At 61.0% G+C, this 14,750-nt stretch overlaps 1 protein-coding gene across 2 annotated transcripts; it reads left to right on the top strand.

The window, feature by feature from the left end:
* The first annotated feature begins 1,941 nt into the window (after positions 1-1,941).
* On the top strand, positions 1,942-8,538 carry MRPL4 (mitochondrial ribosomal protein L4). Of its 2 annotated transcripts, XM_075121427.1 has the most exons (9): positions 1,942-2,081; positions 3,225-3,309; positions 4,534-4,702; positions 5,459-5,510; positions 5,825-5,942; positions 6,357-6,463; positions 7,032-7,141; positions 7,493-7,563; positions 8,084-8,538. In XM_075121427.1, exons 1-9 carry the CDS (start codon positions 2,034-2,036, stop codon positions 8,227-8,229), a joined length of 906 nt encoding a protein of 301 aa, XP_074977528.1. In that variant the 5' UTR covers positions 1,942-2,033; the 3' UTR covers positions 8,230-8,538. The 2 variants fall into 2 exon arrangements, with proteins under 2 accessions (XP_074977528.1, XP_074977529.1); XM_075121428.1 differs by lacking the exons at positions 1,942-2,081; positions 3,225-3,309 and adding an exon at positions 3,390-3,590.
* Positions 8,539-14,750: the final 6,212 nt, after the last annotated feature.

The raw sequence follows: 14,750 nt of genomic DNA, 5'->3' as shown, positions 1-14,750 counted from the left end.
GCGAGCTATTCACACACCCCACTTCATTACACCCAAGGTCCAGTCCATTGTCTGGACCCCCACAATGAACACGGATCCACTGCCTCCCTGGAAACAGGGCACACCAGTTCAGTGGTGTGGTTTCATCTCAGACCAAGACTCTCCCTTAGCACAAGGCACTTAGGGTTACAGTGAATGTACAGAAGAGAGCTTGAGAGAAAGCTTCAGATAAAAGCAAGTGTCAGGGTTTGGAAACATACGGTGAGAAACTAAGAAAAACATAAACCACAACCTAGAGCCTCTATTAATGACCAAGTGACTGTCTGGTCTAATGAGCTATTTCTCACCCGTGGCTCTGACTTAGGTGCTGCTCTGGCCCCATCACCACCGGCCCACGCTCTGTGCTCACTCCCCCTGCAGTCAGGAATAGGGTGACCAGATGTCCCATTTTTATAGGGATAGTCCCGTTTTGGGGGGGCTTTTTCTTATACAGGTGCCTATTACCCCCCACCCCCATCCCATTGTTTCACAGTTGTTCACCATAGTCAGGAAGCAAGGCCCCCTTTCTACAGATGGCAGCTGAGCCCCCCCAGAGCCTCAGTGCTTCAGCCAAGGACTTGAACCCAGGGCTCCTGGCCCATCCTCCTGCTCCGCTCCTACAAGCTTTTCTTCAGACGCACTCAGCTGGGACAAAAAGAAAAGGAGGACTTGTGGCACCTTAGAGACTAACCAATTTATTTGAGCATGAGCTTTCGTGAGCTACAGCTCACTTCATCGGATGCATACCGTGGAAACTGCAGCAGACTTTATATACACACAGAGAATATGAAACAATACCTCCTCCCACCCCACTGTCCTGCTGGTAATAGCTTATCTAAAGTGATCATCAAGTTGGGCCATTTCCAGCACAAATCCAGGTTTTCTCACCCTCCACCTCCCTACACAAATTCACTCTCCTGCTGGTGATAGCCCATCCAAAGTGACAACTCTCTACACAATATGCATGATAATCAAGGTGGGCCATTTCCTGCACAAATCCAGGTTCTCTCCCTGTGCCTGCGACCTGGGGTGGCCATTCCTGTGCAGCAGTGGCCAGAGAAATGCTCTGGGTCATTGAATCATAGACTATGGGGTTGGAAGGGACCTCAGGAGGTATCTAGTCCAACCCCCTGCTCAAAGCAGGACCGATCCCCAACTAAATCATCCCAGCCAGCGCTTTGTCAAGCCTGACCTTAAAAACTTCTAAGGAAGGAGATTGCACCACCTCCCTAGGTAACGCATTCCAGTGTTTCACCATCCTCTTAGTGAAATGGTGTTTCCTAATATCCAACCTAAACCTCCCCCACTGCAACTTGAGACCATTACTCCTTGTCCTGTCCTCTGCCACCACTGAGAATAGTCTAGAGCCATCCCCTTCCCCTCCCCCGCTCCCCCCATCCTCTCCCCCTCCCCCATCCTCTCCCCCATCCTTCGCTCCCCCATCCCCCTTCCCCTCCCCCGCTCCCCCATCCTCTCCCCCTCCCCCGCTCCCCCTTCCCTCGCTCCCCCATCCTCTCCCCCTCCCCCATCCTTCGCTCCCCCATCCCCCTTCCCCTCCCCCGCTCCCCCATCCTCTCCCCCTCCCCCATCCCTCGCTCCCCCATCCCCCTTCCCCTCCCCCGCTCCCCCATCCTCTCCCCCTCCCCCGCTCCTCCCATCTCCCTTCCCAGCTCCCCCCATCCCCCGCTCCCCCCTTCCCCTCCCCCGCTCCCCCATCCTCTCCCCCTCCCCCATCCTTCGCTCCCCCCATCCCTCGCTCCCCCTCCCCCATCCCCCGCTCCCCCCCCGTGATGGGCGCTACCCCAACACCTCCCCTCCCCGCTTCGCTCCCCCTTCCCGCCAACCGGAAGTGCCTTCAGCCCCGCCCCCTAGAAGCCCAGAGAGAGCGCCCCGCCCCCTATACGTCATCGGCATGCGCCGGAAGCGGCTCTGTCTCACCCCCCGCCGCCGCCGCCGCCGCCGTTCCTGGGCGCTCACGTGGGGCCGGCGGCGCCTCTTGCCGGGGCCGGGGCGCCATGATCCGGGCTGGGAGCCGGCTCTGGGGCCGGGGCGCGGCCGCGCGGGTGAGGGGGCCGAAGGGGGCGGGGCAGAGGTCAAAGGGCCTGTGGGGGTCAGAGGGCGGAGGTCAGAGGGCGCTCGGGGGTGATGGGGCCCTGTGGGGGGCAGAGGGCTCTCGGGGTCAAAGGTCAGAGGGCGCTCGGGGGTGATGGGGCCCTGTGGGGGGCAGGGGGCTCTCGGGGTCAAAGGGCCTGTGGGGGTCAGAGGGCGGAGGTCAGAGGGCGCTCGGGGGTGATGGGGCCCTGTGGGGGGCAGAGGGCTCTCGGGGTCAAAGGTCAGAGGGCGCTCGGGGGTGATGGGGCCCTGTGGGGGGCAGGGGGCTCTCGGGGTCAAAGGGCCTGTGGGGGTCAGAGGGCGGAGGTCAGAGGGCGCTCGGGGGTGATGGGGCCCTGTGGGGGGCAGAGGGCTCTCGGGGTCAAAGGTCAGAGGGCGCTCGGGGGTGATGGGGCCCTGTGGGGGGCAGGGGGCTCTCGGGGTCAAAGGGCCTGTGGGGGTCAGAGGTCAGAGGGCGCTCAGGGGTGACGGGGTCCTGTGGGGGGCAGAGGGCTCTCGGGGTCAAAGGGCCTGTGGGGGTCAGAGGGAAGAGGTCAGAGGGCGCTCGGGGGTGATGGGGCCCTGTGGGGGGCAGAGGGCTCTCGGGGTCAAAGGTCAGAGGGCGCTCGGGGGTGATGGGGCCCTGTGGGGGGCAGAGGGCTCTCGGGGTCAAAGGTCAGAGGGCGCTCGGGGGTGATGGGGCCCTGTGGGGGGCAGAGGGCAGGGCGTCGCCCCGTGGGCGGGGAGGAGGGGGCTGCCCCTTTGCGCCCCCCGCCCCGAGCCTCCCTCTCCGGCGATGTAGCGAAGTCCTCCAGCGCGGGGTTCAAACTCTGCGCTGGTCCGGTCCTGCCGGCCGGGGACCGGCCCTGCTGGCAGCCCCCTCCTGTAGGGGCAGCGTATACGGCAGGCAACCCCCCCTGCTCCAAGGACAGCAGCTGTGGGGCCGAGGGGCGCGATTTCCCCCTCGCCAGGACCAGGGTGGCCCTGGCGGCGCAGCGTTGGAGCAGGGTGCCTGGGGCCGCACCAGTGCGACGTGCGACTGCCACCGCTGCGCCGTTCCCCTCGCTGCTCTGTGCTTGACTCCTCCCTCCCCTTGTCTTTCCTTCCTCTCCAAGGCTCTGTCCACCGTGTCTGGCCAGCCGGGGCGCCCCGAGGCTCCCGCAACCTCCCCACGTCTGCAGGATGCCGCATCCCAGGCGGGTGAGTCCCGTTCGTGGTTCTAAAATCCTGCCTCTGCGGTTCCTGTGCCCGGACTCTGTGTGGTGGCCGGGTTTGAGATGATATCGCAGGTGCCATGAGAAGCAGAAGTGCAGGGATTGCGCAAGGCCCAGACGGCTGGAACAGGCCAGGGGTGCCGGCTGGATTAGTCTCCTGGGTGTGACAGTGGACAGCACTGGCTGCTGCAGGGTGGGGGACCCTGCAGGAAGTAGCAGTGGGATAACCGTCCCCCAGGGGAAGTGTCTTCCAAACCTCCATTAGAGGTCAGCTCATCCTCTGATGTGGGGGTGGGGGGTTTGTACTGTTGTTTATTTGTATTACAGTAGCACCCGGAGACCCTGACTGTGGTTCAGGGCCCTTGCGGTGATGGGCACCGCAAAGGCCCCTGACAGAGGGTCGGGGCCCACAACATGCCGGGCGCTGCACAGACTCAGAGTGAGAGGTGTTCCCCTGCCCCAAAGAGCTCACAGTCTACCGGGGTAGTCAATTATTTGTTGTCACGGTCCACGTTTCTTGTTCAAGATATAGTCAAGGTCCAGACTCCAGATAAAATAATTCAAACATAACAATCATGATAATAAGTAAATAAAAAGATTTTGGGGTCCATTCAGAAGCATCTGGCGGTCCAGATTTAGCCTGCAGTCCGTCTATTGATTGCCCCGGTCTAAACAGACAAAGGCAAGAGGGGAAACTGAGGCGCAGAGGGGCGAAGGGACTTGCCCTTGGTCACCGAGCTGGGCAGCAGTGGGAATAGGTCTCCTGTGTCTCTGCCCTGTGCCCTCGCCACTAGATCCAGGTGCTGCCTGGTCACTGTTGCAGGCAGACTGTGCTCTTGGGTGTGTTTGATAGCTCTGGCCAGCGAGCGTAGGGTGGCCAGAGAGCCAGTTTTGCTCTGGCGCTCTGTTGTCTGCTTTGCTGTGTGTGTGATGGTGCCTGGCTGGCTGTTGGAGTTGAATTATGCAGTGGGTTGTGGTTCTGCTGGAGAAGAGCACCTGGCCTCTGCTACCTGCCTTAGCAGAGTGATTTGTTATGTGTTGTCAATCAGGGATGATCAGTTTAACCGGGACAGACTGTGACCATCACGTACCCTGGGCTGAAAATGGGCCAGTTATTCCTGGCCAGAGGCTGCTGTGATCTGCTTGTGGCTGCACAAAGCATGCGGGCTCTGCAGTGGCTGCTCAGACCTCTTTTGTTTGTGTCCCCTAGAAAAGCCGCCCCCGATGACCTCCAGCGCCCCTGTCCTCCGGGATTGCCGCCTTGCAATCCCCTCTCACCGCACAGCCATGCAGGCCTGGGTGGAGTCCCTGAGGCACTATGATGACAGACATGTGGGCCTAGCAGACCTGCATCCCGATGTCTTTGCAGTAATGCCCCGGTACGGTTCAGAGACGAGTCGTCAGCCCGGGGAGTGTCTGGGTTAAGGACGAATGAGCCGTGGCAACACAGGGAGAGAGGATTTTGTTACTGTTGCTGCTGTAACCAAAGTCAACCTTTGGACAAACGACCTGGGGGCCTGGCTGGCTCGGAGGGGGTTGGGCAAATGGGACACGGGACCATTCCACTTAAGGGGACACCAGTTCCAATTCAGCCCCAGCACAGGGGAAATGGGGCAGGATCATTCCACTTTAGGAAAGTCAGGCTCCAAACTGGCCCCAAGGTGGAGGGGGGCTGGCTGGCTCAGGGGGACAGGGGATGGGACATGGGGCCTTTCCCCTCTAGGGGTGCCGGCTCTGATCCGGCCCCGAGTCAGCACCGATCTGAAGGTGGTGTTGTCTCAAAGCTGTTTTCTGGCCTGGGCCCCACAGTCACCTTTGCGCTGAGATAAAGCCAGCCAAACTGAACAATGGGGACAGAACTGCTCTCGGCCCCCGCAGGGGATCACCCAAGTGCCGGCCTTGAGCTTAAACACAGGGATCCTGTCCCCAGGGCTGCTGAGCCGGTCCCTTTGGCCAGGGCTAATTTCAACCCAGAGCAGAGAGAAATCCTGAAACCCTGGGGTGTTCGCTCCCCGATGTTGCTTGTTAAGCTGCCGCTCTGCCCCCTGCTGCGTGCTCCCCAGACACACAGCGCCTGCTGTCTCACTCAGCCCAGCCTGTGCCAACCCCCTGCTCTCTGTGCTTTCCCTCTGCAGGGTCGACATTCTGCACTCGGTCGCAGTCTGGCAGAGGAACTACAAGAGGATAGTGAGTGTGTACAGAGCCAGGGGGTGGGGACCTGAGAGGAATGACAGCTTCTCAGTCTGAGGAGGGGGCTGGAGAGTGCCCACAGGCCAGTGACAGCTGGGTTCTGTTCCCAGCACCGGGAGGGAGCAGGATCTAGTGGTTAGAGGTGGGGGCCTAGGAGTCGGGACTCTTGGGTTCAATCCCCGTCTCTGTGTGGCGTCGGATGAGTCCCTCTCCTGTGCCTCAGTTTCCCCCATTGAGTGGGGGCATGTTGGGTCAGGCGGGTCCGAGGTGCTCACTCCCGCTGGGCGCTCTGACCCGCACTCTCCTTTCAGAGCTATGCCAAGGTGAAGACGCGAGCGGAGGTGCGCGGTGGCGGCAAGAAGCCCTGGGCGCAGAAGGGTAGCGGCCGGGCCAGGCACGGCAGCATCCGCTCCCCTCTCTGGCGCGGTGGTGAGTGGCTCCCAGTCCTCGTGTGTTCTGCCCGCACCTGGGCAGAGGCTGGGCTGACCCTGACGCCGGGTGAGGGGCAGGGGGCAAACGGAGACAGGGCCCTGGAAGCTGCGTGACTCTGGGCCCTGCTCCTGTTCGTGTGCCAGGGCGCAGACGGGGCCACGGAGCCCATGACTGGTGCTGCCTGGGGGCGCTGCCGCAGCGCGTGTGGGTTCAGCAGGGGGCGGGGCGCCGGGCCGGGCTCCCTGGATGGGGAGTCAGTGCAGGGCAGTATGGGAGCAGGGGGGCTGCTCAGGGCAGAGCCTGTTGTGCCCCTGAATCTAAGGTGGCCTCCTAGCCATATAGAATGCAGCCTCCTAGCCCCCGCCTCCGGGCACTGATCCCTCCTGACCTCCCGCTGCCTCTCCCTTCCAGGCGGCATCATCCATGGCCCCAGGGGCCCCACCAGCTACTACTACATGCTGCCCATGAAAGTGCGGGTCTTGGGCCTCAAGGTGGCGCTGACGGCCAAGCTGATGCAGGTAGCGCGTGTGGGACTGTCTGTGTACAGGGCCCTCGTGGGCCGCTGGGCTTGTTAGTGTGTGTGTGGGTGGGTGGGTGGGTGGAGTGCCAGGACTCCTGGGTTCTGTCCCGGGCTATGGGACTGGGTTAGATTGGGGGGGTATAGGAACTGGGACTCCTGGCTTCTGTCCCTGGCTATGGGACTGGGTTAGATTGGGCAGGGGGACTGGGAACCAGGACTCCTGGGTTCTGGCCCCTGCTCTTGCCCTGGCCTGCTGTGTGTACAATCCCTTGGCTTGCTCACAGATAGAAGAGGGGTGGGCTGGGGTCCCCAGGATCTCATTCAGCCAGATGCAGGGCCCTGTTGCCAGGCGTTCTGGTCACTTGGTAACTAGGAGGTTGAGGGATTGTGACCCCTTCCTAGAAGGTCCTTTCCTAGCCAGCTGAAGGGGGTGGGTCTGGCTGGCTCAGGGATGGGAAGGGCCTCAGCTGGCTTGGAGGGGGGATGCGGGGGTCACCCTGGTTCCGGGGGATGGTGGCAGGGGGGTAAAGCAGCTGAAAGGTACCGAGCGTGTTTTGTGTTTCCAGGACAACCTGCACATTGTGGATGGCCTGGACATGCCGACCTGTGACCCCCAGTACCTGGCAGACCTAGCGCAATACAGGCACTGGGGCCAGTCCGTGCTGATTGTCGACGTGTGAGTGGGAGTGGGTGGGGGGAGATGCGGCGCCTCCTTCTCTGGCCTCAGCCAAGGAGAACCGTAAATCCCAGACACCCAGCAGAGGGCGCGATCTGGGGGCCTGGCGGGAGAGGAGAGCGCTGGGGAAGAGCGCCCCCTGCTGTCAAGAGATCTGGGAGCGCTGCAGGGGTGGGGTCTGGGGTTAGCACTCGCAGCCTTCCCCAAGAGAAGTGGGAACTGGTCTCCTTGCTGCCCCGTGCCAATGCACCCGGCTGGCTTGCAGCCTCGAGGAGGGTCTCGGGCATGGGGGGGGAGTCCCCGGGGCAGCCTGGGGCTGAGCTCACGATTCCTTCTCTGCCTCTGTTCCAGCAACAAGATGCCAGAGAACATCATGAAGGCAGCAGCCAGCCTGAAAACCATCACCCTGGTGCCAGCCCTAGGTGAGTGCTGGAGGGGGCGGGGGGTGGCCCCTCAAAGTCACCACGCTGGCCTCCCAGAGTGGCCCAGGCTGGGGGTGTTCACGAGAGCCCTGGCCTGCGGGATGCGGTGCCTTCCCTCCCTGCTGCATACTGCCCTGTAAGGGGAGTTCGTACTCCTGGCCCTCACCTCGTCCCCCGCCTGCAGTACCGCAAGCACCAGCCCTCCATGACTCTCATCCCGGCGTGGGTGGGGGGAGAATCCCCTCACCCACTGAGATGCAGCTGGCTCTGGGCTGGGGCGTGGAGGCTGTTTATAGAGGGATCCCTGGCCTGGTGTTGAGATGCAGCTGGCTCTGGGGTGGGGAGTGGGGACTGTATGTCAGCACACAACAATGTGCACAGCCAGAGAGGGGAGGAAGTCCGCAGGGGTCAGGAACCATCGCAGGAGCTGCCATGTGGTCAGGGGGTGCTGGGCTACCCTGCACCGCCCAGAGTCTGGCTGGGCTGGGCACGCCTTGACCCCGCCCTGGGTCTCTCGCAGGTCTCAATGTGCACAGTATGCTCAAGCACGAGACGCTGGTGCTCACGCTGGACACGCTCGCCTTCCTGGAGGAGAAGCTGCTGTGGCATGACTCCCGCTACACCGCCCTGTACCCCTTCCGGCTGCCCTACAGCGACTTCCCCTAGCCCCGAGGGACGGCGCCCGCCGCAGGGAGGCCTCTTGGGCGGCTAGCTCGTTGAGTGAGTTGGCCCCACTGAGCGCATGCGGAAAGGGGACTGGCACCGAGGCAGCTTCCCGCTGCCCTCCCACAATGCAGCTGGGGGCCGCAAAGTGGCTTGGAAGTGACTGTTCGCTGCCCGGTGGACAGGAGAGAGGCTGGGCCGTGCCCTTGGGGGGGGCAGGGGGGGCTGCCTTCTGCTTGCTGGGAGCATGACTGTTAAACAGCCCATCCTGCCGATGCACGGCCATTAAAGAGCTGCCGCTCTTGCACTGCCTGGTGCTGGCTTGTCCTGCCTTCTGTGGGGCTGGGGCGCCAGGGCGCCCGAGCTCAGCGTTCCGGGCAGGGGCTGCCAGCCCGGGGGGGTGTTTCCCTTTTGCCCGAAGGGTTTACCCTAAACTAGGGGAGGGGAGGAAGCGAGCAGGAGCGCAGTCCCCGGGGGGCCTCACCCTGCATGTGGCACGTGGCCACGCAACCCGTGTGCTATGCTGGGGCTGCAGGCCAGGAGCAGCCAGCGCGGGAGCGAGGACTGGTCTGGCCCTTGGGGCTGCCGCGGATGGAGCTGGGTTTGTCCAGGTGTGACGGTGTCCCCGGGGTGCAGCCTGGATTGTGGGAGTGTTGAGCCCAGAGAGACTCTGCTGTGTGACTGCTGATTGAGCAGCCTGGGGTCTCCCCTCTTACCCTGTGATGCTGTTGTCAAGTTACCAGCCTCTGACAGGCACTGCATTTACACAGCCATCCACAAGCAGGGACACGCCCAGCTGCGGTACACGAACGATCTCCCAGTCACTTGAACCAACAACAGAAGGCTCCAGCCAATTCCTCCCCAGCCGTGCACCCCAGAGCTGTTCTGTCTTGCCCTGGTCAGAAGCCTGGCCAGCGTAAGTTCATTACCCAGTCTGCCCCTCCCTCGATGTGGCGAGGACGCGCACCAGCCTTTGTAAAGTGAGCTGAGATTTCCCAAGCTCTTCAACCAAAACACCCTGTTGTAGGTAAAATATAAAGCAGATTTATTAACTGCACAGAGAGAGATTCAAGTGATTACAAGTACCAAGCGTAGAGATCAGAGTGGGTTACTTAAGAAACAAAAATAAATTTGCAGTCCAAGTTCTGCAAGCTAAGCAGGAGATGACTCAAGCCATGTCTCACCCTGACCGATGGTACAAACAGGTCACAGATCCTCAATACACAGGCTGGGACCATCCTCCCCCAGTTCGGTCTTTGCCTCCAGCCATGTTTTCAGGTGTTGAGTTGTGTGGGGAGTGAGGCCAAGTGATGACATCACTTCCCTCCAGCGTGCTGGAAAGGTCTATGCAGTGAGGTGGGAGTTGGTCAGTCCCCGTTGGTCGGGCGTCTCCGTTGCACACAGTCTCTAGGACGGTGGATTCCTTCCTTGATGGGTGTTGATGAGCCATTAACTGCTGTCTGGCTGCTCCCTTGTACCTGAAAGGCTGGCTGTGGGTGTTCCCAGCCTCACAGGGGATTTCAGTAACACACACAGCAGTGCATCAGACCCTCGCATGCAGTGACAACACGTACAATCCAACTGGTTATTAATGTTCAATGACACCTCACCAGGCATGCTTAGTACACCACAGATCCTCATTACAAGACTGGGGGATATGTGGTGTCACGGAGTGTGGGGGAGTCCAGGCCCTGCACCCCTCTTCCTGGGATCCACTGAGACTCTCAGCCAGCCAGTGAAACAGAAGGTTTATTGGACAACAGGAACACAGTCCAAAACAGAGCTTGTGGGTACAACCAGGACCCCTCAATCACGTCCTTCTGGGGGAGCAGGGAGCTTAGACCCTAGCCCTGGGGTTCCCTGTGTTCCTCTCCCCAGCCCCAACCTGAAAAACTAAACCCACCCAGCAGGTTCCCTGCTGCAGCCTCCGTCCACATTCCTGGGCAGAGGTGTTACCTCCCCCTCCTGGCTCAGGTGACAGGCTCTCAGGTCTCCCATCCCCAGGGCACATTCCCAGGTCAACACTCCCCCCTCCCTGCTGAGTCACATCGTCACATGTGGGGTCCAGGATGCTACTCTGAGGTGCCGTGTCACACCAGGTACCGCGGGTGCTGGGAAAGGCCATGTCTGTCACGGGTGGGGGGGCTCAGGCCAGGGCAGCTCGAACCCCAAGCATAAGGGCTGGCCCCCCCGGGCATGCGAAGGGTGAGTGCCTAGTCTCAGGACCCACCCCCCGCATCACTGCTGGCTGAGCCAGTCTGCACAGCATCCCTGCCCCACATGTCCCCCAGCCCCTAGGCTTCCCTGCTCTGTGATGCTACCCATGCCAGGCAGGCGGGAGCCCTGCCCACCAGGCCCCCCAGGCAAAGCTCACAGCAGGGGTGAGGTTAATGATCCCCTGCACCGTGAGGCCGAAGGGCAGACCTGTTTCAGGTGCAGGAGGCATGGTGTGTGGGAGACAGACGGAGCATCACGCGTGCAGCCAGGGCAGGCTGGGCAAGCTTTCCACGCAGAGCAGGAGGGCAGCGCCTGCCCGGGGCAGGGTGGAGGCTGGGCTGAGTCATGCCACCTAGAGCTGCACCCACAGTCACTCCCAAGGGCTAGTTCCTCTTGGGTGGACCTTGTTCCTTATCCGCAGGAGTTGAAGTTTCTAAAGAATTCATGCTCTGGAACCCTTCTGTAAAATACTGATAATGAACAGCGGCAGGTCAGTGCTTAGGAGACCCTGCAATAACCAACTGGTGGGTGAGGAGACCCTATGATAACAAACCGGGGGGAGGAGACCCTACAATCACAAACCCGCCTGTGTAGCATTCACAAGAGGCCCTACAATAACACACTGCTGCCCGCAGCCTGTCCTCTCTGAGACCCTACAATCACAAACCAGCGTGCCGCCTCCAGGCCTGCTCGTGTAACACGCTGGCCCATCGCCCCCCACAAGTGAGATGGGATCTCTCAAGCCTGCAATCGCACCCTGCTGCCAGCCGGGCCTGGTTGCGGGGCCTGGTCCCGCTTCTCACACATGTTCTGGCAGTGGAGGAGGCCAGGGCTGCTGGTTTCTGTTCCTGGTTGTGCTGTGTCACGCCGACTACTGCTGGAGCCTGGGCAGGCTTGTGGGTACATCCATGCTCCCTCCAACCCCACCGCCCCTTGCTCAGCTCCGGGGCATCGCCCGCCTCTTCCCCTCCCCCCCCCCCCAGCAGCCGCTCCTGGAGCTTCAGGGAGACCAGTGCGCTGAGCGGAAAGTGCTGGGCCCTTCCTCTGCTGTGTGACTGCGGATTGCAGCTTCCTGCCTGGGTCTGAGCACACGGCTTATGGGAGGCCTTTGGTGCCAGAGTCTGCTTGTGCTTCCCTCGTCTGTGCAGTTACCCCGGATCCTGCCTGGGGCAAGGGGGCAGGAACAGGCCCTGGGTCTGTTTTCTTTGGCTCAGAACCGCGATTTCCTGGTGGCTTCTGTGCAGTTTTAAAAAACGACACGTTCGATGCCATCGTCCTGTCCCCTTCCAGCCTCTGCGTACCCGGCGTTCACCATGCAAGGCTGCCTTGTTAAATTACTGTTAGGTGTATTACAATAGCACCCCCAGCCCCTGGCCGAGATCAGGCCCCGTCATGCTGGGCGCTGCCCCGACCCCAGCCAAGATCAGGGCCCCGTGGTGCCAGGCGCTGCCCCGACTGAGATCAGGGCCCCATCATGCCGGGCGCTGCCCAGACCGAGATCGGGGCCCTGTTGTGCCGGGCGCTGCCCAGATCAGTGCTTCTCAACTGATTTACCATTGTGGGCTGCATCCACACAATATCCTGCCTGTATGGCCCTGAGGATGTCACGTCGACGGCAGCTGTGTGCTGATTGGGCCACCAGCGGGCCATGGGTTGAGAAGCAGGGGCCTGGAGAGACCGTCCCAGCCCCGGAGAGCTCGTGGCAGGACAAGGCAGGGCCGTTCTCCCCATGTTACAGATGGGGAACTAGAGCCCAGAGAGACTGAAAGGGCTGGATTTTCCCATGGGCTGAGCCCCCACGCCTCCCCATTGAGCTCCCCATTGACAATCCGGCTCCAGGGGTTGTGGCAGGACAAGGCACCGGGTTCCTGGAGTTGCAGCCCATCTCCCTGAGCACGAGGCCAGAACACTTTAACCTCAGGCAGGATGATCTTCCAGCACCTTCCTTCTGGCAGTCTCAGGCCCCGGGCAGCTGGGCTGGGAACTCCAGAAAGCCAGGTTGGTCGCAGCAGGTCTGGAGTGTCCACGCAGGGCCCAGCCCCTCCCTTCTGCTGCTTTCGGTGCCTGTTTGAAGACTGGTTTTTTCCCCAGAGGAAAGGCAGCCACAGAGAGCAACAGACCCAGATTACCACAGCCAGCGCCGTGCACGCGACACAGGGCCATGCCGCGGTGGAGGTGCGGAACACAGAGGGGCAAGTCAGAGTTAAACAGCTGGATGTCACTCCGTCTCTCCCCAGAACTGCCTATCTCCATACAAGAAAAGGAGGACTTGTGGCACCTTAAAAACTAACCAATTTATTTGAGCATAAGCTTTCGTGAACTACAGCTCACTGCATCGGATGCTGTAGCTCACGAAAGCTCATGCTCAAATAAATTGGTTAGTCTCTAAGGTGCCACAAGTACTCCTTTTCTTTTTGCGAATACAGACTAACACGGCTGTTGCTCTGAAACCTCTCCATACAGACTATACAATCCCCCCCCCCCCCCGCCCCCTATACAGACACCTCTGATTCATCATCCGGGCACCTGGCTTCTTACACTGGTGCCCATCACCATTGCAGCTGGGTTTCTGAGGCTGTGTGTAGGGCCATGTGAACAGACTGCAGGCAACAAGTGACCTGGCCAAGGCCAGACTGGAACCCCTCCCCTTGCTCTCAAGGGTGCAACTGGCCTCCTTTGACAGACCCTTGTGTCTGCCTAATGGTGTTAGCCAAGATTTTCACACATCCGGGCCATGTGATGCTGTCATCATGTTTGTTCTTGCAGAAGCTGCTGTGGCAGTGTGTGATAAGAAGCAGCTTTGCCCTTTATTGGTGGTTTTAGAAAAAGAACTCAAGGCTCCCCAACCTCAGGGGAGGGGCTGACCGGGTCCTTTCCCTCACCAGGGAAATGCAGCCACCTCTGGGGTGGAGCATGACAGCTGCACAACAAGACTGCCCCGCAGTTTGGGACAGGAAGTGAAGTAGAAGCCTGTATGCAGCTGAAGCCAAAGAGAGGGGGCTGAGTTAGAGCCAGGACATCTGCCCGGGTGGAAAGGTCTCGGATACTTCACTGCCTTTAAGGGGTCACGGCATGGATCTCAGGGAGGGGGCAGCATCTGGCTCCCCCAGGGATGCACCACAGGGGTGGGGAGGTCGCGTCCCCTTGAGAGGCCGGAGGCATCGGCACCATGGGGATTGAGTTGCAGTTTGGGGAGACTGGGGGCTGATGCCGCTTGGGCAGCATAAAAGGGGTGGAAATGCCCCCTATGAGTCACCTCCCAGCCCAGTGTGGAGTGGACATACAGGCCTGCACCCAGCTCCTGGTGCGGGAGGCAGAGGGGTGCACAGCCAGCACGCACGGTGCCCAGTCTCTGCTCGCCCGGGGGAAGCAGAGGTGTGACGATGTGACTCAGCAGGGAGGGGGGAGTGTTGACCTGGGAATGTGCCCTGGGGATGGGAGACCTGAGAGCCTGTCACCTGAGCCAGGAGGGGGAGGGGGAGGTGACACCTCTGCCCAGGAATGTGAACAGAGGCTGAAGCAGGGAACCTGCGGGGTGAGTTTAGTGGGCAGTTTGGAGGCTGGGGGGAGGAACACAGGGAACCCCAGGGCTGGGGTCTAAGCTCCCTGCTCCCCCAGAAGGATGTGATTGAGGGGTCCTGGTTGTACCCACAAGCTCTGTTGTGGACTGTGTTCCTGTTGTCCAATAAACCTTCTGTTTTACTGGCTGGCTGAGAGTCTCAGTGGATCCCAGGAAGAGGGGTGCAGGGCCTGGACTCCCCCACACTCCGTGACAACTGGTGGCAGCGGTGGGATCTACTGCACCCCGTGAACGGCGCTTCCTGCAGTAAGTGACTGGGGAACAGTAAAACGAAGGGGAATTGACGGGGACCAGGCGTGCTGAAGATTCAGAGACGGTTTCGGGGGGCGGTTAACCCCTGGGAATGTGTGACCAGAGAGAAAGACTTTTGCAGTAACAGGGTCCCCCGGGGGATTGCAGCGAGCAGTCCCAGGGGCGGAGGAGTCTGCAGCTCGACCCTGGCAAAGAGGTGGTGACCTCAAGAAGGACTGGCACACTAAGGGCTTTTCCTGGAAACCGTGGGAAGCTGCCCGGCCTGCGAGTGGCCAGCAGGGAGATGTACGCTAAACGCCTTAAGAGTGACCTGGTGGAGCTGTGCAGGCAGAGGGGGCTGCGCATCGGGAGGTCCACCAAGGAACAACTGATTGCCCAGTTGGAGGAGAGGGATCGCTTGGATGACCCGATCCCTATCCCTGAGGGGAGCCGCCCGGCAGACGCAGCGTGGGCCCTGGGGCCTGACCGGGCTGGG

The sequence above is a fragment of the Caretta caretta genome, chromosome 20, assembly GCF_965140235.1.
Source record: "Caretta caretta isolate rCarCar2 chromosome 20, rCarCar1.hap1, whole genome shotgun sequence".
In the NCBI taxonomy this organism is placed as follows: Eukaryota; Metazoa; Chordata; order Testudines; family Cheloniidae; genus Caretta; species Caretta caretta.
Note: the sequence above shows the minus strand (reverse complement) of the source record. Positions and strands in the feature narration are given on the sequence as shown.

Bases quoted from the DNA above. Each gene is read 5' to 3' on its own strand.
- MRPL4 (XM_075121427.1), top strand. From the start codon at position 2,034: ATGATCCGGGCTGGGAGCCGGCTCTGGGGCCGGGGCGCGGCCGCGCGG. The intron at 2,082-3,224 runs GTGAGGGGGCCG...TTCCTCTCCAAG, and splicing joins GCCGGGGCGCGGCCGCGCGG to GCTCTGTCCACCGTGTCTGG. The intron at 5,943-6,356 runs GTGAGTGGCTCC...TCTCCCTTCCAG, and splicing joins CTCCCCTCTCTGGCGCGGTG to GCGGCATCATCCATGGCCCC.